Source organism: Danio rerio, chromosome 23, assembly GCF_049306965.1.
Source record: "Danio rerio strain Tuebingen ecotype United States chromosome 23, GRCz12tu, whole genome shotgun sequence".
In the NCBI taxonomy this organism is placed as follows: Eukaryota; Metazoa; Chordata; class Actinopteri; order Cypriniformes; family Danionidae; genus Danio; species Danio rerio.
In genome coordinates this window covers 24,660,851-24,676,782 of record NC_133198.1, presented here as the reverse complement: position 1 = coordinate 24,676,782, position 15,932 = coordinate 24,660,851, and the positions used below count along the sequence as shown (strand labels likewise).

The window sequence follows — 15,932 nt, the reverse complement described above, 5'->3', positions numbered from 1 at the left end:
TGGTCCAGGATAAACATAAATGATGATGATGATCCAGGATCAAAATATATGATGATGATGGTCCAGGATCAACATAAACGGTGATGATGATGGTCCAGGATAAAGATAAACGATGATGATGATGGTCCAGGATCAACATATATGATGATGATGGTCCAGGAAGAACATAATTGATGATAATGGTCCAGGATCAACATAAACGGTGATGATGATGGTCCAGGACAAAAGATAAACGATGATGGTCCAGGATCAACATATATGATGATAATGGTCCAGGATCAACATAAACGATGATGATGATGTTTCAGGATCAAAATTGGTAAATTTATACCGTATTTAAACGATGATGATGGTTCTTATTAACATAAATGATGATGATGATGGTCCAGGATCAACATTAGAGAATTGACACTGTATTTATTTGATGATGCTGTCCAGGTCAGTTTAATAAAGAGAATTTTATTGACATGTCAGTAGTTTAAAATAATGTTTACCAAAAATATTTAGATAACTAGAAATGTACCGGACAAGTTTTTGTACCGTATTATACAACAGCAACTTTTTCGAACTTTTCAAGGTAAAATATTGTTGAAAGATAGATCAATGTCTCATAATGCAATTCAAAACCATAATAATAAAAAAACATGAATGACAAAATATGAAAAACTGCTGATTTGCTATTTTTTACTGTGTACTTCACATAATAGTATTCTATTGGTAATAGTTGTACTGGTTTTAGTAGTAGCTACTGTCTGTATACAATATACAATAAAGAAATTTCAACCCTCGTATAAACACACACAATTTTTTTATATACTAAGGTCTAATATGGAACATTTAAATTATACTTGTAAATGGCAGATATAGACAACTGATCATGAATAACTAAAGTGTTTTCTTGTTTTTTTGAGCTGTAAAAGCTACCTTTAAGTTGCATTACTGTCATTCTTAAATAAAGATAGTACAGCAAAATATATTATTATGTTAGCCTAATATTGTAATGCCCTTATTCAAGCGATCTCATACAGTTAGTTTGACATATTTGGCAAAAATGTATCCGCACTACTTCAATATATTCTATTTGCTTCTGCTTTTTGGAGGTTTGACGATAATTTGGAGGCATTCTGAGAGCACATTTGTAATTGTTTGCTATTTGTGTCAAGTTAAATGGTATTTTCCATGCTAGTTAAAAATATTCTTAAATTAAAAACTATTCATGCTGTTGTTCTATTTAAACAAATATATAACAACATTAAAAAACTGATAGTAATTATTTGTTTACAAAACATTGAAATTTGACCATTTTTAAGTTGAATGCCAGCCGTGGGGTAAACAACTAACTTAAACGTTCACTTCTGCCGCCCTCCAATGCTGGAAATCAGAACTGCAGTCTTGAAAACTGAACCAATAGTATGACGCGTTTACTTAAGTTTACATAACAGGTCGATCTGATATAGTGATTTATTTTTGTATCCTGTTCATCAATATTTAAAAATAAGCACGACTGCTGATAAACAGCTGAACGCCGATTTATGCAAATTATCATCAAATAAACCCCCAAGCGCTAGATGTAACATGATGACATCGCTTTTGTTTTGGCACGTGACCGGAAGCGTTGCAGGCTCCAGGAAGCATTTCGTGAATTCAGTTTGACATGTTGGAAGTTGAACGCAGAGGACCCACAACAAAACTGCTTAGAGATCAGGGATTATTTCGCTTGATACCCGGACCGGTGGAGGACTAATCTACGGTTTTTGAGCGCGCACTGTGCCCGGTTGTTGGTCATGTTTTAAAGTTGGCAGGTGGCTGTTTGTGCAGTGCTAAAGGACGAGCACTCATGCTAACGCTGCCCCGGTGTCACTGCTGTTGAGTCACACAGAGTTGGCTTGTTTAGTTCGTCACACATACACACAGAGACGAGTGTGTTTTTGGTTGTGGTTGTCAGCTGCGGTTTGTTATGTAAGGATATTCTTTTTAAAGAAAGAAGATATTTTACTTTCTCTTTAACCAGCAAGGAGAGCTTATTGGCTTGGACATCGGTGATCTTAACTTTATCTGGACTGAAATGATTATAGACTGCGGTTGACTGAGGAACAGCAGCTCTCATAACAATGGTAAGTTGTTCGTTAATAATGTTTGTCTACGCTAAAATGAAAATGCAGTCGTTGTTTTGTCTCACCCTCATGGGTTGTAGGGCAGAATGACATCCTCACTTTCACTTTCCTTATATTGATTAATTGCAGAGAAAATGAATGCTTACTGAACCTGGCAGCTCCTTAGGTTATGCTTCTCCTGTTCAAATGGTCATGTAGACTAATCACTTTAGTGTGTTTGTTGTGTAGATATTTAGGGCAGTGGTTGTTTTCTAGGGGGCAATGGTCCACTAGAGGGTGCCTAGCAAACTTACAAATGTAAATTATTTGTATTTCACTTTAAATTACCATGGCGATCACATGTGTAGTCTTTTATTTCTGACAACAACGTATGTTTTTTCTATTTGTTTTTTATTTATTTTCATAAATCAAATTCATGCAAAGCCCAAATGGTTGCCCAAAACCAGGAAACTAAAATCTACAGAACAAAAATGAATTTTTTTAAATTTCAATTAGATGTATGTATCATGTTTTAATTTAGTAATGTTTTTGCACTGAATAGAATCAATGTATTACCTGTTAACCACTTTTTTTCAAGATGGACCTTAAAATTAAATTTCCTACTGTCATAAACCTTAAATGGCAGATTATTGCAGGAAAAGTGAAAATTACATGAATTAATAATATACATGTTTATTGTTAATAGAATACAAAAACATATTATCTTCAAAATTTAAAGGAAATTGTGGCTTTTTACAGTTATAAACTGAAAAAAATATAAACTTTGAGACTTAAATATATGAAAAAGTCACTTTCATAAGGATTTCTGTTTAACCACTATAACAAAGTAATACTGATAGATAAAATTGCTTTCCCATTTATTTTACGGTACAAGTGTTCTAATCATGTCCATGATGTACTTATTATTAATATTAATACTAATATTTATTATTATTATTATTATTATTATTATTATTATTATTAGCTTATTGTTAATTGTCTACTGTATGTACAGATAGCAAGTATTTTTACCATTCTGATGTAGTTGGGGGGACAGACAACAGCACCTGGATCAAAATTGTTTTTGTTTAAATATATACATATAAACCTGATAAAGTCTTGCAAATCAAAATCATATTATGTGTTAATAATAGTCTTTTTTAGTGAATCATCTGATAAAGTTACCAAATTGTGTCTTTAGTTAGAATATTGTTGTAGTTATTGGGAAGCTCTGCTGCAGTTATAAGATGTAACTTTTGTGTCTCTTTGACTCCTCAGCCTTCAGATGAATGGAGTGAACACTAACTGTGAAGCTCATTGCCTGCTGGGATTTACTCTGACTGAATAATCCCAGCGCACTCTTTCCTTCCTATAATGTTGGAAGGACTTGTTGCCTGGGTGCTCAACACATATCTAGGCAAATATGTGAGCAATCTTAACACTGACCAGCTCTCCATTGCTCTTCTCAAAGGTATTTGAATGTTTTTGTTTTAGACTTTGCTCATCAGAGTGTGCTGTCTCTGTTGTGTATCATTTTGTGAACTTTGCATTTTGCTTCAATTTAGGGGCAGTAGAGTTGGAGAACCTTCCACTAAGAAAAGATGCACTACGAGGATTTGATCTGCCTTTTGAGGTCAAAGCAGGTCAGTGTCAGTCCACACACTGGACTTTATTGTAACTGGTCAAAGGTTAAGTAATTAATTTGTTTGTTTTTGAGCTGATATGACAGTCACCTTGGACTTTATACTGCGCCTATCACTGTGACCCTAATTCATCAAACGTGAAGTGTTTTATATTAGGTAACCTCAGGAAGCCATGATATAAATGAGTAGTATTTGGGTGGTCATGTGATTACAGCATGGTTGCCACTTTAAAATGGAGTAAGCTTTGAGCAAGTGAGCTAGGTTATTGATTACATAGTTGCCATTAATCCTCTATGAATGTATTTTAATTTGGTATTTTTTTCATCTAAGACTCTATTTACATCTAGTGATTGTGTCAAAGTAGAGTATTCTGGATATTCTTGTCAAGTATTATTATGACATCTGCATTGTATATACCTATTAAGGTATTATCACTTGCTCAATGGTATTGATATTTATTTATAACTTGGATATTAAATATTAGACTTTCGTTCAATGGTTCAGAAAGGATGAAGTGGTTTAGGATTGATGTTTTTAATATTACAAAGATTCATATTTCAAAAACATTCTGCTCTTTTTAAACTTTAATAAAAGCCTTACTAAACTTGCCATCAGTAGTGCACACATTGTTTGTTTATGAACATAATGTATTTCTTTGCAGGTGTCATTGGAAAGATCACCCTGCAGATCCCCTTTTATCGACCACACAGTGATCCATGGGTCATCTGCATGTCCCAGCTGAACCTGATTATCGGCCCGGCCCTCCCACAGGAATATGATGAGGTGCAAGAAAGAGAAGCTGAGAGAGAGCAGAAGAAACAGCTGCTCAAGGCACTAGAGGACAAGTGGAAGGTACAGGCTGCTAGGAAATATCAGCATTCACTTATTGCATTCACAGGGATGTTATTATTATTTTTTTTTTACTTCTGTTAATTATTTTTGCAGTCATTTTATTTCTTGCTATTTTTGTTAGTAAAATGAGAATGCTAAACTTTGATTGATGAATCACTTTATTGTAATGTATAAAATTTTCAATTGAAAAACATAATTTTTTTGCATACTTTAAATATTCCTCCAGAGTGAATGTGAGCAGAAGGGTGAATCCTACTGGTACTCCGTCACAGCATCTGTTGTGACTCGAATCGTTGAAAATATTGAGGTAATTTTCTTTTCCTGCACTTTGGTGCTGTATTGGTTTAATTTCAGAAAAACAATAATTTTTCATTATTTCTCTGTATGTTTTTAGTTGAAAATTCAAGGTGTCCACTTACGATTTGAAGATGATTTCTCCAACCCTGAGAAACCCTATGCCTTCGGTGTTTGTATCAAGAATGTATCCGCACAGAACTGCTCCAAAGAACCAGTGCGTTATTCACATTATTCTGTGCCTTCTTTAAGTTAAATAATTCATTTCTTTAAAATATATGCTTTTCACTTACAGGCACAAAAGCTTATCCGGCAGAAGGAGCTGGAAATCAGTGAATTCAGTGTTTACTGGGACACAGAGTGCACCATGCTTGGAGATCTTCCCTCATCAGAAATACAGGTAGATTGCTGACACTATTAGGACACTTAATGACGCATTGACTAATGCTTGAGGTAAATCTTTTTGCAAACTATTTTTCTGCTCCAGGAGCGGATGAGTAAATGTATGCAGAGCCGCGAACATCAGTATATATTTGAGCCAGTATGTGCCTCTGTGCTGGTGAGGAGGAATGCCTCCAAAGAACCACTACGATCTCGTAACACACCTCGCATTGAGGGCCAAGTGCAGCTGGAACCCCTCTCTCTGCGTCTGTCACAGGTAACAACTTCCTTTAGGCTGTTTGTGCCATATAATTTCAGCATTTATTAAATCTTAAACTGAAATAACATGTAAACTAGATCGATTTTTTTTTTTCTTTGATTGATTTGTATTTTGTTCCTTTTTATGCCTGCTTATAAAGTAAACACCCAAAATACTGAAGTCGCTTGCTGCTTGTTCTCTAACTGTATAAATGTAATAATTCTGAGGTATATTGAAAATGCACTAAATATGAAGAGTCTGTGTTCTATGGTTGTTTTCTTGTAAGCTCAAATGAATAAACTGGTGTTTGAAAACAGGTTCAGTATCAGCAGATCATGGCATTCCTCAAAGAACTGGACCGACGGGAAAAGGAGATGCTTTTTCGAAAGTGGAGACCTAAACTTACTATTTCTGGAAAGTAAGGAGATTTATTTTTTCATTTTATTACAATTAAGCCAAATATGTTTTGAAATAAGCTTCTCAGTAGGTCATGTTGATTAAAACCTGAAAAATCCTTTGTTTGACAATGGTATTGTTCTCTAGAATAATGTTTTCTTTATTGTTGAAGCTGTCGACAGTGGTGGATGTTTGCCATTAATGCTAACCTGCATGAGATCAGAAAGCAGCGCCGACATGGAAGCTGGGATTTTGCTCTACACAGGGCGCGTGATGCTAAACTCTACACTAGCTTGTATGTCCAGAGGCTTAAAGGAGTTACTTTGAGTCCACAGGAGGAGGTAAGAATTATAGACTTAGAATAGAAGGGTTTTCAGAACAAACCTATACTGTCATAATTTTTAAAGAGCTTTTTAGCTTTGCATGTTTTATCAGTTTGCATGGTTTTCAAACTATATTAAAACTTAAAAACAAAATCAAACCAAAAGTGCTTCAGGGGTAGTTAATGTGTCTGCGCTCTTTGGGTAAGGGATTCATGAAGATAAACAATGAAATCATATCCTTTTTGTGCCTTGGACTTATGTTTTCGATGTTCATCAATATGAAAACTTACTCTGTCTTTCACATTAATAGAGTGAGATGGAGAGGATTGAAGATGAACAGACATTGGAGGAGTTGCAGATTCTCCGGGAGACAGTTTATGTCTCCTTCCGGAAGCATGAGGAAATTGCTGAGGCAAGCTGAGATTACTTTCTATCCTACTTGTATGTCTTTGAAAATGTCATGGTATTGATGTTATGAAATGTTATCCTTTTTTTCCTATGAAGAATAAATATAATATCAATATTATAACAAGATGTCAATATTGAAATAGCTATTTTTAATGGTATCAAAAAAAAAAAGATTTGTATCTGGAGAGATTTTAAATGAAATGTTTTTAAATGTAAATTCTTAAAAAATTGTAAAATTGTTTAAAAAATAAGAATTTTTTTTATTAAAAAAGTAAATATTAAAAAACTGTTTTAGTTTATTTAAGTCTGTTTTTGTATTTTTTTTATTGATGTTAATGTTGTCTTCTTGTTATAAAACAACATTATAAAAGTATTATTTATCAAATGTTTGTAAACTTGATATGTTTTTGCCATGGAATTATCCAGAGAAGCTGTATTGGCAATAAACTCAAAGCTCTCTTTCTCTCTCTCTCTCTCTCTCTCTCTCTCTTTCTCTCACTTTCTCTCTCTCTTTCACTTTCTCTCTTAATATGATCACTGTTGTAACCCAAAAACACTCATTAATAATTTGAATCGTACCTCTCATCCATTTAGAGTCTACGGGAACCTCTAATAAATGAGTCCCCAGCCACTTCTCCCTCAGGCTCCATACCTAAAAGTGGGAGTTCTGGAATGATTCAGTATCTACAGTCTTGGTTCCCAGGCTGGGGTGGTTGGTATGGGGGGACTGAAAGAGGGCCAGATGGACAGCCGGTTTCGGATGAGCTTTTACCAGGCACTGCACAGTGGGAAATTCTTGGTCAGTTTTCTATTTATGCTTATCATGGTTTAACATAATTTTACATGCAGTGCTTTTTGGAAATGAAATCTGTATCAAATAGTATAATGAACCATGTAACAAGACATCTGTCTTCTTCAAACAGCTGAGACAGATGATCTCTTTGACCCTTTGGAGGATTCACAAACACTGAATACCTTTACAAGAAGGGATCATCTCTTTGCACGGCTGGACTTTAAGCTTGAGAAAGCAGCTGTCACACTGTACCATGAAAACAAAAATAAACCTCTTTTGAGCGAGAGTGGGGTCATTCAGCTGGAATTTTCAGGTATTTACAGTATCTACTTCTTATTGCATTAATGTTTTAATGGTGTTGAGTCAGTTTCGATGTTGATTTTCACATTTTCTATTTTGCATTGCAGGTGTGAAGATTGAAGTTGAGTCTCTACCTCGTTCTGAGTCATCCTTGCTCACAGTAAAACTTGGTGGGCTGTTTCTTCGTGATCTCACTACCCAGGGCTCAATTTTTCCTGTCCTAGTTTCTCCAAAACCGGTTAGATTTACATACATTTATAGTTGCTTGGTGCTATAGATCAGTAATTTCTTGTGTTGAAATGATACTTGGCATAAATAGAAATGTTATAATAGATTTCATATCATTACTTTTCATTTAAGGACAAGGTTGTTGTTGCGATCAATCAACCGTTTGGCCAGACTAACAGCACAGAATATAGCAATCCGGGTAAGTAATTGATTAAAGGGATAGTTCATCCCAAAAACAAAAAAAAAATATTATTCTCTCTCCCTCTACTGTTCCAAACCTGTTAGAGCAAAAAAAAATTTGTTAAACATTTTTTTCACAACATATTGTTTTTCTACTACAGATATCATTGGCTACAACTTTTCAAAATATGTATTTATATACTTATAATTATTTTTATGACCTTTTTCAGCTTCAGATGTGGAATCATCAGCGCCTCCCGTCTTTGAGATGATTTATGAACGTAATCCAATAAGGAGCAAATTTGAGAGGAGACTAGAGGTCAATACCAGTCCTCTTAATATCATTTATAACCCTCAGGCTATCAAGAAAGTGGCAGAGTTTTTCTACAAAGGAAGGGTCCACACTTCGGGTTTGTATTATAGATAAGCATCCCTCTTAAATTAGTTTGAATTGCTTTTGTGAAATATCTGTTCAATATGGTTTACGTGATATTTTTCAGGGTTTGGATATCAGTCTGAGTTAGAGCTGAGAGTGGCTGAAGCAGCCAGGAGGCAATATAACAAGCTGAAGATGCAAACCAAGGCAGAAATCAGACAAACCATTGATCAGCTGCTTGTTGGAGAGTTCATTGTACGAGAAAAAATAAATTACAATCAGTCAATACTCATTCATTTATTATAGTAAATCAATTGTGAAATGTTTTCATAATTCTGATGTGTTTTCCTTTTACAGGAGAACAGTAAACATTGGACTATGAAATTGGATATTTGTGCCCCTCAAGTCATCTTCCCGGATGATTTTCAGTCTGAAGACCCCATGCTAGTTGTTGTAGACCTTGGGCGTATTCTTCTTACTAATTCTCAAGGTAACTGATTCTGGTCAAATCAAATTTTATGCTCTTATATTTTTATGTGTTAATAATTTATTGCAGTTTATAGTCAATTGTGACAGTTTTATTTTTGTTTCCACAGAAGATCATAAAACAAATCTTAAGACCTCTCAGACAGAAGGAGAAAGTGATGAAGAATTCCAGACCCCACTAGCAACACCACCTGCGTCTCCACCTCCAGAACAAGAGGTGGATGTCAAAGGTCAGGAGAAGCCCCGTGATTTCAGCAGCGTTAAATCATCAGAAGGTGCCCAAATTATCAGTAGGAACCTGTATGAAAAGTACTCCTTATCTTTCAATGACCTTCAGATTATGGTTGGTCATTATAAAGACAATTGGAAGCATCTTCAGGAGAGCGATGTGGGGCCCACACATGTGGTAGAGAAATTCAATGTCCTACTACAGCTAGAGCAACGATTGCGATACACCTCAGACCCTCAGTTTCCAGGGGCTGTTCTCTCAGGAACACTACCAGACCTCAAAGTGCACATCAACCTGGAGAAGATGACTGCACTGAGAAGTTGCCTGGCTAGACTTGGTAATTCAGGGGCAGATGAAGGTGACAATAATGGGGAAAATCTCAAATCTCCTGACCCTCTTACACTTCGCCATGAGAAGATCTTTCAGAGGGAAGATAGTGATTGGAAGCTTCAGGGTTCTGACAAAAATCTTACCAAGAGTGTGATGACACTTGAGCAGCATACTCGAGAGGTGCTTGTGGAATCTAAACTTCTTCTGGTAGAGTTTAATATCAATTACATGCAGCTTGGCATTGAAAGTGGTGGACGATATATTTCTGTTCTGAAAGTGTTTGGAACAAATGCACATTTTGTGAAGCGGCCTTATGACGCAATGGTTTCCCTCACAGTTCATGGCCTCTATCTTGTGGACACATTGCAAACGTATGGTTCAGACTTTGATCTTCTTGTTGCATCTCATAAACATTTAAGTTTTGATGTTCCTACTGGAAGTCTACGAGAGAGCCAGCCTACATCCCCTGTTTCACCAGACAATAAATCTCCAGAACTACCAGGTTTGCACAGGAACTCTTCAGATCTTGCTTTTGACAAAGCATCTCCACGGGGCTCTCCACTAAGAGACCAGGAGGCTCTCATTAAGTTGGAATACCAATTTATCAGCTCAGACTGCCCCTCTATGAATTTGGACAGTTCACTTCAAGTCACCTCCATGCAGGTCAACAACCTGGATATCATCCTTAACCCTGAAACCATGGTAGAGCTTCTAAAATTCCTTCAGCAGTCTTTCCCTAAAGAAGAAAGCTCTCCAACACAACAGATAGCACCTCTGCCTAATGGAGAAGAAAATGAGGAGAATTATCAATCCACTTATGTCCAGAACAAAGAACTGACTGTTGAAATTCACAGGTTAAACTTACTTCTTCTAAGAACTGTTACAACTGGTACTGTTTTGGGAGGTGAGAAGAAAGGCATGAAAATTGCTACGGCCAGTATAAATGGGACAAAAGTCAATGTGTCAATGGGAAGTCGGTTGGATGTCAATGGTTCTCTAGGATGCATTCAGCTTGTGGACTTGACTCAGGAAGGTGGCAGAAGTCAGTTTGTGGTCAGTATTGGAAGTGCAGAGGACAGCACCGCTACAGATGGTGTGGCATTCTTTCCTATTGCTGGCATGACTCCTTCCGAAGCTTTAAGTTTCCGCTTTATGGAAAAATCTCAAGGAGAATGCTCCCTTCAACTTCAGATGGCATCTTTACACTATAACCACTCAGCAAAGTTCCTGAAAGAGCTCAGTTTATCAGCAAATGAAGTAGAGGATAACTTCAGGTTTATGCTGAAGACTGCTGCTACAAAGGTCTCTACTGTATTGGTGACGAAAACAGCAGAGTACAGTGGAATGGTGTCTCTCTTTGACAACCCATCCAGAAGATCTAGGAGGCAGAGTCAATGCAACTGGACACTTGACCCATTCGAGGAAGATGATTTCTGTGACCCTGAAAAAGAACCAGCCTTAGATTCTTTTCTGGTCAAGCTGACTCTAGATGTTAGTATAGAGTCCCCAGTTGTGTCAATTCCTAGAAAGCCTGGTCACCCTGAGCTGCTAGTTGGACATTTAGGGAGCATACAAATTCAGAACTTTGTTACAGGGCAAGACTCAGAAAGGGAGAAACTACAAGTTGAAGTAAAAGATATAAGACTTTATTCAGTGAACACAAGCAACTTGTTTTTAAAGAAAGGAGCAAGACTCAACAGCAGCACCACTTCCGGACCCTCACCTTCTCATGGTGGCAACATTAGTTTGAATGAGCCACAGTTTACACGACATGACTTCTTTGAGTACATTAGCAGAGGAAAAGGTAAGTTTTTTTGTTTGTTTTGTTTTGAGTTAAATTTTGGGAATTCACTAAACCTTATTTTATCCTTTATGTTTTAATATATGCTTTAAGGCATTTAAAACTGTTTCTATGTTTTCTTTGTTTTTCAGCATTTCACATTTTAAAAGATGCTACAATCCAGCTCACTGTCGAGAAAGTCCCTGTTGACGAAAACTCTACCTTTACCTTTTTGTCTTGTGATGAACCTTACCAGAGCACAGGGATATTAAGAGTAGAAGGCAAATTTGTTAACGCTGTTCAGGTAAAGAACCACAAAATAGCACAACAGCTGAATATTTGTCATATACACAACTTTGATATTTAATTTGACATATTTTCCCTCAGGTATGTCTCTGCAAGCCTGTGTATGAACAGGTCCTTCAGACTCTCGATAATCTCTCCTTCACTGAAGATCAACGAGTAACCCCAAGTCAACCACCTACCCCACCACCTCCCACACCCTCCTCCACTAAACCACACAGATTCCCTGATCATCAAGGTGGGCTCTTTGCCCGAGACCCTCCTCATGGTGGAGTGTCTTATTCTACACTGTCATCATCTCTTTCAGCAACACTTCCACTGCATAATGAGAGCCCTCCTCTCCAGCCTCCTTCTTTTACCCAAGTGAGGGCCACCTTTCGAGTCTCTGAGCTGCAAGTGCAGTTAAGTGGAGACCTCAGCCAAGGATCTCAAGGGTTGGTTAGTCTACGGTTTCAAGACCTGGAAGGGGACTTCACCAAAGATCATCCTCATTCAATCTCCATCCAACTAGCCCTTCACTCCTTGTTAATGGAAGACTTGCTAGAGCCAAACCCTGAATCAAAATACAAACACCTCATGGTGTCCAGAGGTGCTCCAAAGCCTTCCACCTTTAGTCCAAAGGAATACCTGTCACAGTCTTGTCCGACAGCATCCAATGTTCTGTACACTGAAATGCCCCGTTCTCTTCCAGCTCAATTCGAAGAGGCACAGAATGTTTTCCAGTTTTATCAGAGGCATCCCAGCACGCCATCTGCATCCAGTCGTAAGAGCAAGAAGGATGCAGAGTGTCCCAGCACACCACCTCCATCCCCATCCCGCCAAACTCCATCTCCACATCCACGGCCAGACTTTGACGACTCTTTGGTACATATCAATGTCTTAATGGTTGATAGGCGGCACCCTGAGTTTAAGACACGGTATGGCAGCATCGGTCGTAGTGTGGACGTGGACTTCAACTGCCTTGATATTCTCATAACTCTGCAAACCTGGGTCATGATTCTTGACTTCTTTGGCATTGGCTCTACTGCTAATAATCATGCAGTCAAAGTGCCTACAACCACACTACAGCCTATGCATGAACACTCGCCAGAAAATAGTACACTCAATGATTTGAGTGATTTGTATCCAGAGATTGAGGAAGGGGTTAATACAAAGCTAGACTTAAAGGTATGAATTTAAACATTTTTATTCATAAAACAATGTATATTTCATATGTTCAGCAAATACTAGAGTTTTTTTTCCTAAAATTTGCAACAATTTTCTTTACAGGTTCATTCTTTATCTCTGGTGTTGAGGAAGAAAACCAATGAGCTTGCCAAAGCTAGCGTCTCTAAACTGTTTACACATATGGAAATGATTGGTTTGTACAACATTTGTAAAACAGGCTTTTTTCCCCAATGTTGGCTTTTGTTTAATTTATATATGACTTTTCAGATGGAGATTTGGCATTGCAAGGGAGTCTGGGAAGTTTATCTCTGAGTGATTTGACCCCCCATGGGGATCTATATAGAGAACGTTTTACAACACGGGGTGGAGAGGCTCTCGTCTATAACATTTACAAGTATATTCTCATTACATAATTGATTTCATGTTTATTGCGTGTAGTTACACATTTTGTCTTCCCATGATTTAGCATTGACCCTGCTTCTATCTTCAGGTATGGAGAAACTGACTTCTTCTTGCAGCGAGAATATGATATGAAGGTGTCTCTACAGATGGCCTCAGTACAGTATGTCCATACGCAGCGCTTCCAGGCTGAGGTAGTGGCCTTTATCCAACACTTCACCCAGCTACAGGATGTCCTGGGCAGGCAGAGAGCAGCCGTTGAGGGTCAGGCGGTAAGTGGGCCGTTTTTATTCAGTTTGTTCAGTAGTAACCTTTGGACAGAATGAGAGATAATGTTTACATAGCCCATCCATGTGTGCTTTTGTATAACCTAGTCTAGTGCAAATGATGCATGTATCCCAGGGAAAACAAATCAGCTATTGCTGCTCAGATAACTGCTTGCCATTGGGATGATCAGCTGGCTGCCCTCAATCCTTCTCTGCAGAGACATGATAGAGTTATAGAAGTAGTTGTCAACACTCATTTCTTTCAAACTGGAGACACTGGTGATGAGACTGGACACTGAGCTGTCTGTCCTGCCTTTAATCTCCTCCTAAATACCACAAGCGGAGAATCAGCAATTGCCCACTGTCGTGTCTCACTGTCAGACTCTCTTTTTTCTGCTTTTTACATTTTTGTAATAAGATAGCAGCAATATTTGCAGCTATTTCAGCTTTTTTTTTGTTGATTTTATTGATTTATTAATCTCAATCATTATTGCCTGGAATTTTGGTTGATTTTTTTATTAAAAGCACAATTTTTTATGGTCAAAATGTATATAAATGAGTCTAAATAAAATATTAGAAAAATATTCGTTTTTATTATGTAACTTTTATTTCTGGGCGAAGCAGTGGCGCAGTAGGTAGTGCTGCCACCTCACAGCAAGAAGGTTGCTGGTTCGAGCCTCGGCTCAGTTGGTGTTTATGTGTGGAGTTTGCATGTTCTCCCTGCATTCGCCCTTCGGGTGCTCCGGTTTCCCCCTACAGTCCAAAGACATGCAGTACAGGTGAATTGGTTAGGCTAAAATTGTCCGTAGTGTATGTGTGTGTGTGTGTGTGTGTGTGAATGTGTGTGTGGATGTATCCCAGAGATGGGTTGCGGCTGGAAGGGCATCCGCTGCGTAAAAATGTGCGGTTCATTCCGCTGTGGTGACCCCGAATTAATAAAGGGACTAAGCTGACAAGAAACTACTCTTTACACTAGTGTATTTATTAGCTTATTTTAATACAATTTAAAAAATCTAAATATCTTTTTTATAATTTAATATTTGATTAAAATGACTATTGTTTATTTAATTAAATTATTATTATTATTATGAATAATAATGTTATTAATATTTTTAAATTAGGTAATGATACATTATATGTGTATTGAAAGTCGTTAGCATATTTTCTTGATTACATGCTCAATACTCAACTAGTAGGCTAAGCTTCCTCAATGCTCACCAAAGGCTGAAACTGAAAAGTGAAACTTGAAACACAAAAAATGGAAAATACTTATTTTTAATCACACAAAACAAATTCAACAAACCACAAATTTTTAAACATTATTAAACATGATTTATTTATAACATTTCTAAATTAGCTTAGCGCCTCACAAGAGATTCCCGGGATGTGTGGTGGGATAACATTTATTTCTAGGTAGTCATGATGACATTCTAGTAACCTTGTCAGGGGATTGCTGTTAATTCACTGTCTATCCTCCAGGTGCGTGAGAGGCCACAGCGAGCTGCTCGTGTGCTGCTGGACATAGAGGCAGGTGCTCCTGTCCTCTTGATCCCAGAAAGCTCCCGCTCGAAACGCCTCATAGTGGCCAACCTGGGCCAACTCAGAGTGCGTAACTGCTTTCTGCCAGCTGGCGCTCGTGGCACCTTCTCTCTCAGAGATAAGGTAGAGAAACTTACAATGGCACATACCTTTTTCCCTTCTCTGGTGAGTCCTGTCATCCCAAAATACTGTACACATTATATTATCTGCCAGATGTGGGATGCATTTAAGGAGCATTTTTCCTGTTACTGTTTGCTGCGATCTGAGAAGGATTTTATTATGTGAAAAGACTTTAAATCATCATTGAGTTTTAATAGCTAAGACTTAATATCTCAAACAATTTTAGAGAAAGTGCTTCATGGATGTAGTCCCATTCTTTATTGCGCATGGTACAGTTCACATTTTTTCCACCAAAACTTTGATATTAGATTTAACACAACTGTGTAATTGTTTGCAGTTTGTCAGATATTAATAAAAGGGATAGTTAACACAAAACCGAATGTATGACATACTTTACTCGCCTATTAGTTGTCACTAATCATTTTGACTTTCTTTCTTATGTTAATCACAAAAATATATTTTGATGAACAATGGAAACTAGTTACCATTGACTCCTATAATTTACTTCCATACAAGTATTTATTTCTACTTTGGATCTCAATGATTAGCTGGTTTTCAGCTTTATTCTTAATATGTTAATTTGTGTTCAACATAAAGAAATTAAAAAATGTTTGGAACCACTTGAGGATAAATATTGATTTAAAGTTTAAATTTAAAGTTTTGGGCGAACTATCCCTTTAAAAGTAACTGTTTAAAAACACTAACATCGCTCTCATCATTTGTTTTTGAAGAATTTGATTTTGCATGCAAATTCATACAAGGATCCCTCATTTTATAAGGTATTAGG

General features: G+C 37.1%; 1 protein-coding gene across 5 annotated transcripts in view; it reads left to right on the top strand.

The window, feature by feature from the left end:
• Window positions 1-1,617: 1,617 nt before the first annotated feature.
• vps13d (vacuolar protein sorting 13 homolog D) overlaps window positions 1,618-15,932 on the top strand; it is a 68,519-nt gene continuing 54,204 nt past the window's right edge. For 3 of the 5 annotated variants that reach the window (XM_068216901.1, XM_073938896.1, XM_068216900.1), the window contains exons 1-25: window positions 1,618-2,114; window positions 3,372-3,564; window positions 3,659-3,736; window positions 4,398-4,588; window positions 4,815-4,895; window positions 4,983-5,099; window positions 5,178-5,282; window positions 5,370-5,540; window positions 5,840-5,940; window positions 6,091-6,259; window positions 6,552-6,653; window positions 7,244-7,448; window positions 7,573-7,755; window positions 7,850-7,980; window positions 8,103-8,169; window positions 8,381-8,560; window positions 8,651-8,781; window positions 8,884-9,016; window positions 9,123-11,375; window positions 11,504-11,655; window positions 11,739-12,821; window positions 12,924-13,014; window positions 13,089-13,215; window positions 13,312-13,492; window positions 14,966-15,190. In XM_068216901.1, coding sequence (XP_068073002.1) covers window positions 3,468-3,564; window positions 3,659-3,736; window positions 4,398-4,588; window positions 4,815-4,895; window positions 4,983-5,099; window positions 5,178-5,282; window positions 5,370-5,540; window positions 5,840-5,940; window positions 6,091-6,259; window positions 6,552-6,653; window positions 7,244-7,448; window positions 7,573-7,755; window positions 7,850-7,980; window positions 8,103-8,169; window positions 8,381-8,560; window positions 8,651-8,781; window positions 8,884-9,016; window positions 9,123-11,375; window positions 11,504-11,655; window positions 11,739-12,821; window positions 12,924-13,014; window positions 13,089-13,215; window positions 13,312-13,492; window positions 14,966-15,190 — 6,354 coding nt within the window. In that variant the 5' untranslated portion in view covers window positions 1,618-2,114; window positions 3,372-3,467. The remainder of the gene's footprint in view (window positions 2,115-3,371; window positions 3,565-3,658; window positions 3,737-4,397; window positions 4,589-4,814; window positions 4,896-4,982; window positions 5,100-5,177; window positions 5,283-5,369; window positions 5,541-5,839; window positions 5,941-6,090; window positions 6,260-6,551; window positions 6,654-7,243; window positions 7,449-7,572; window positions 7,756-7,849; window positions 7,981-8,102; window positions 8,170-8,380; window positions 8,561-8,650; window positions 8,782-8,883; window positions 9,017-9,122; window positions 11,376-11,503; window positions 11,656-11,738; window positions 12,822-12,923; window positions 13,015-13,088; window positions 13,216-13,311; window positions 13,493-14,965; window positions 15,191-15,932) is intronic. The other 2 variants (XM_073938897.1, XM_021469946.2) reach the window with 1 other exon arrangement.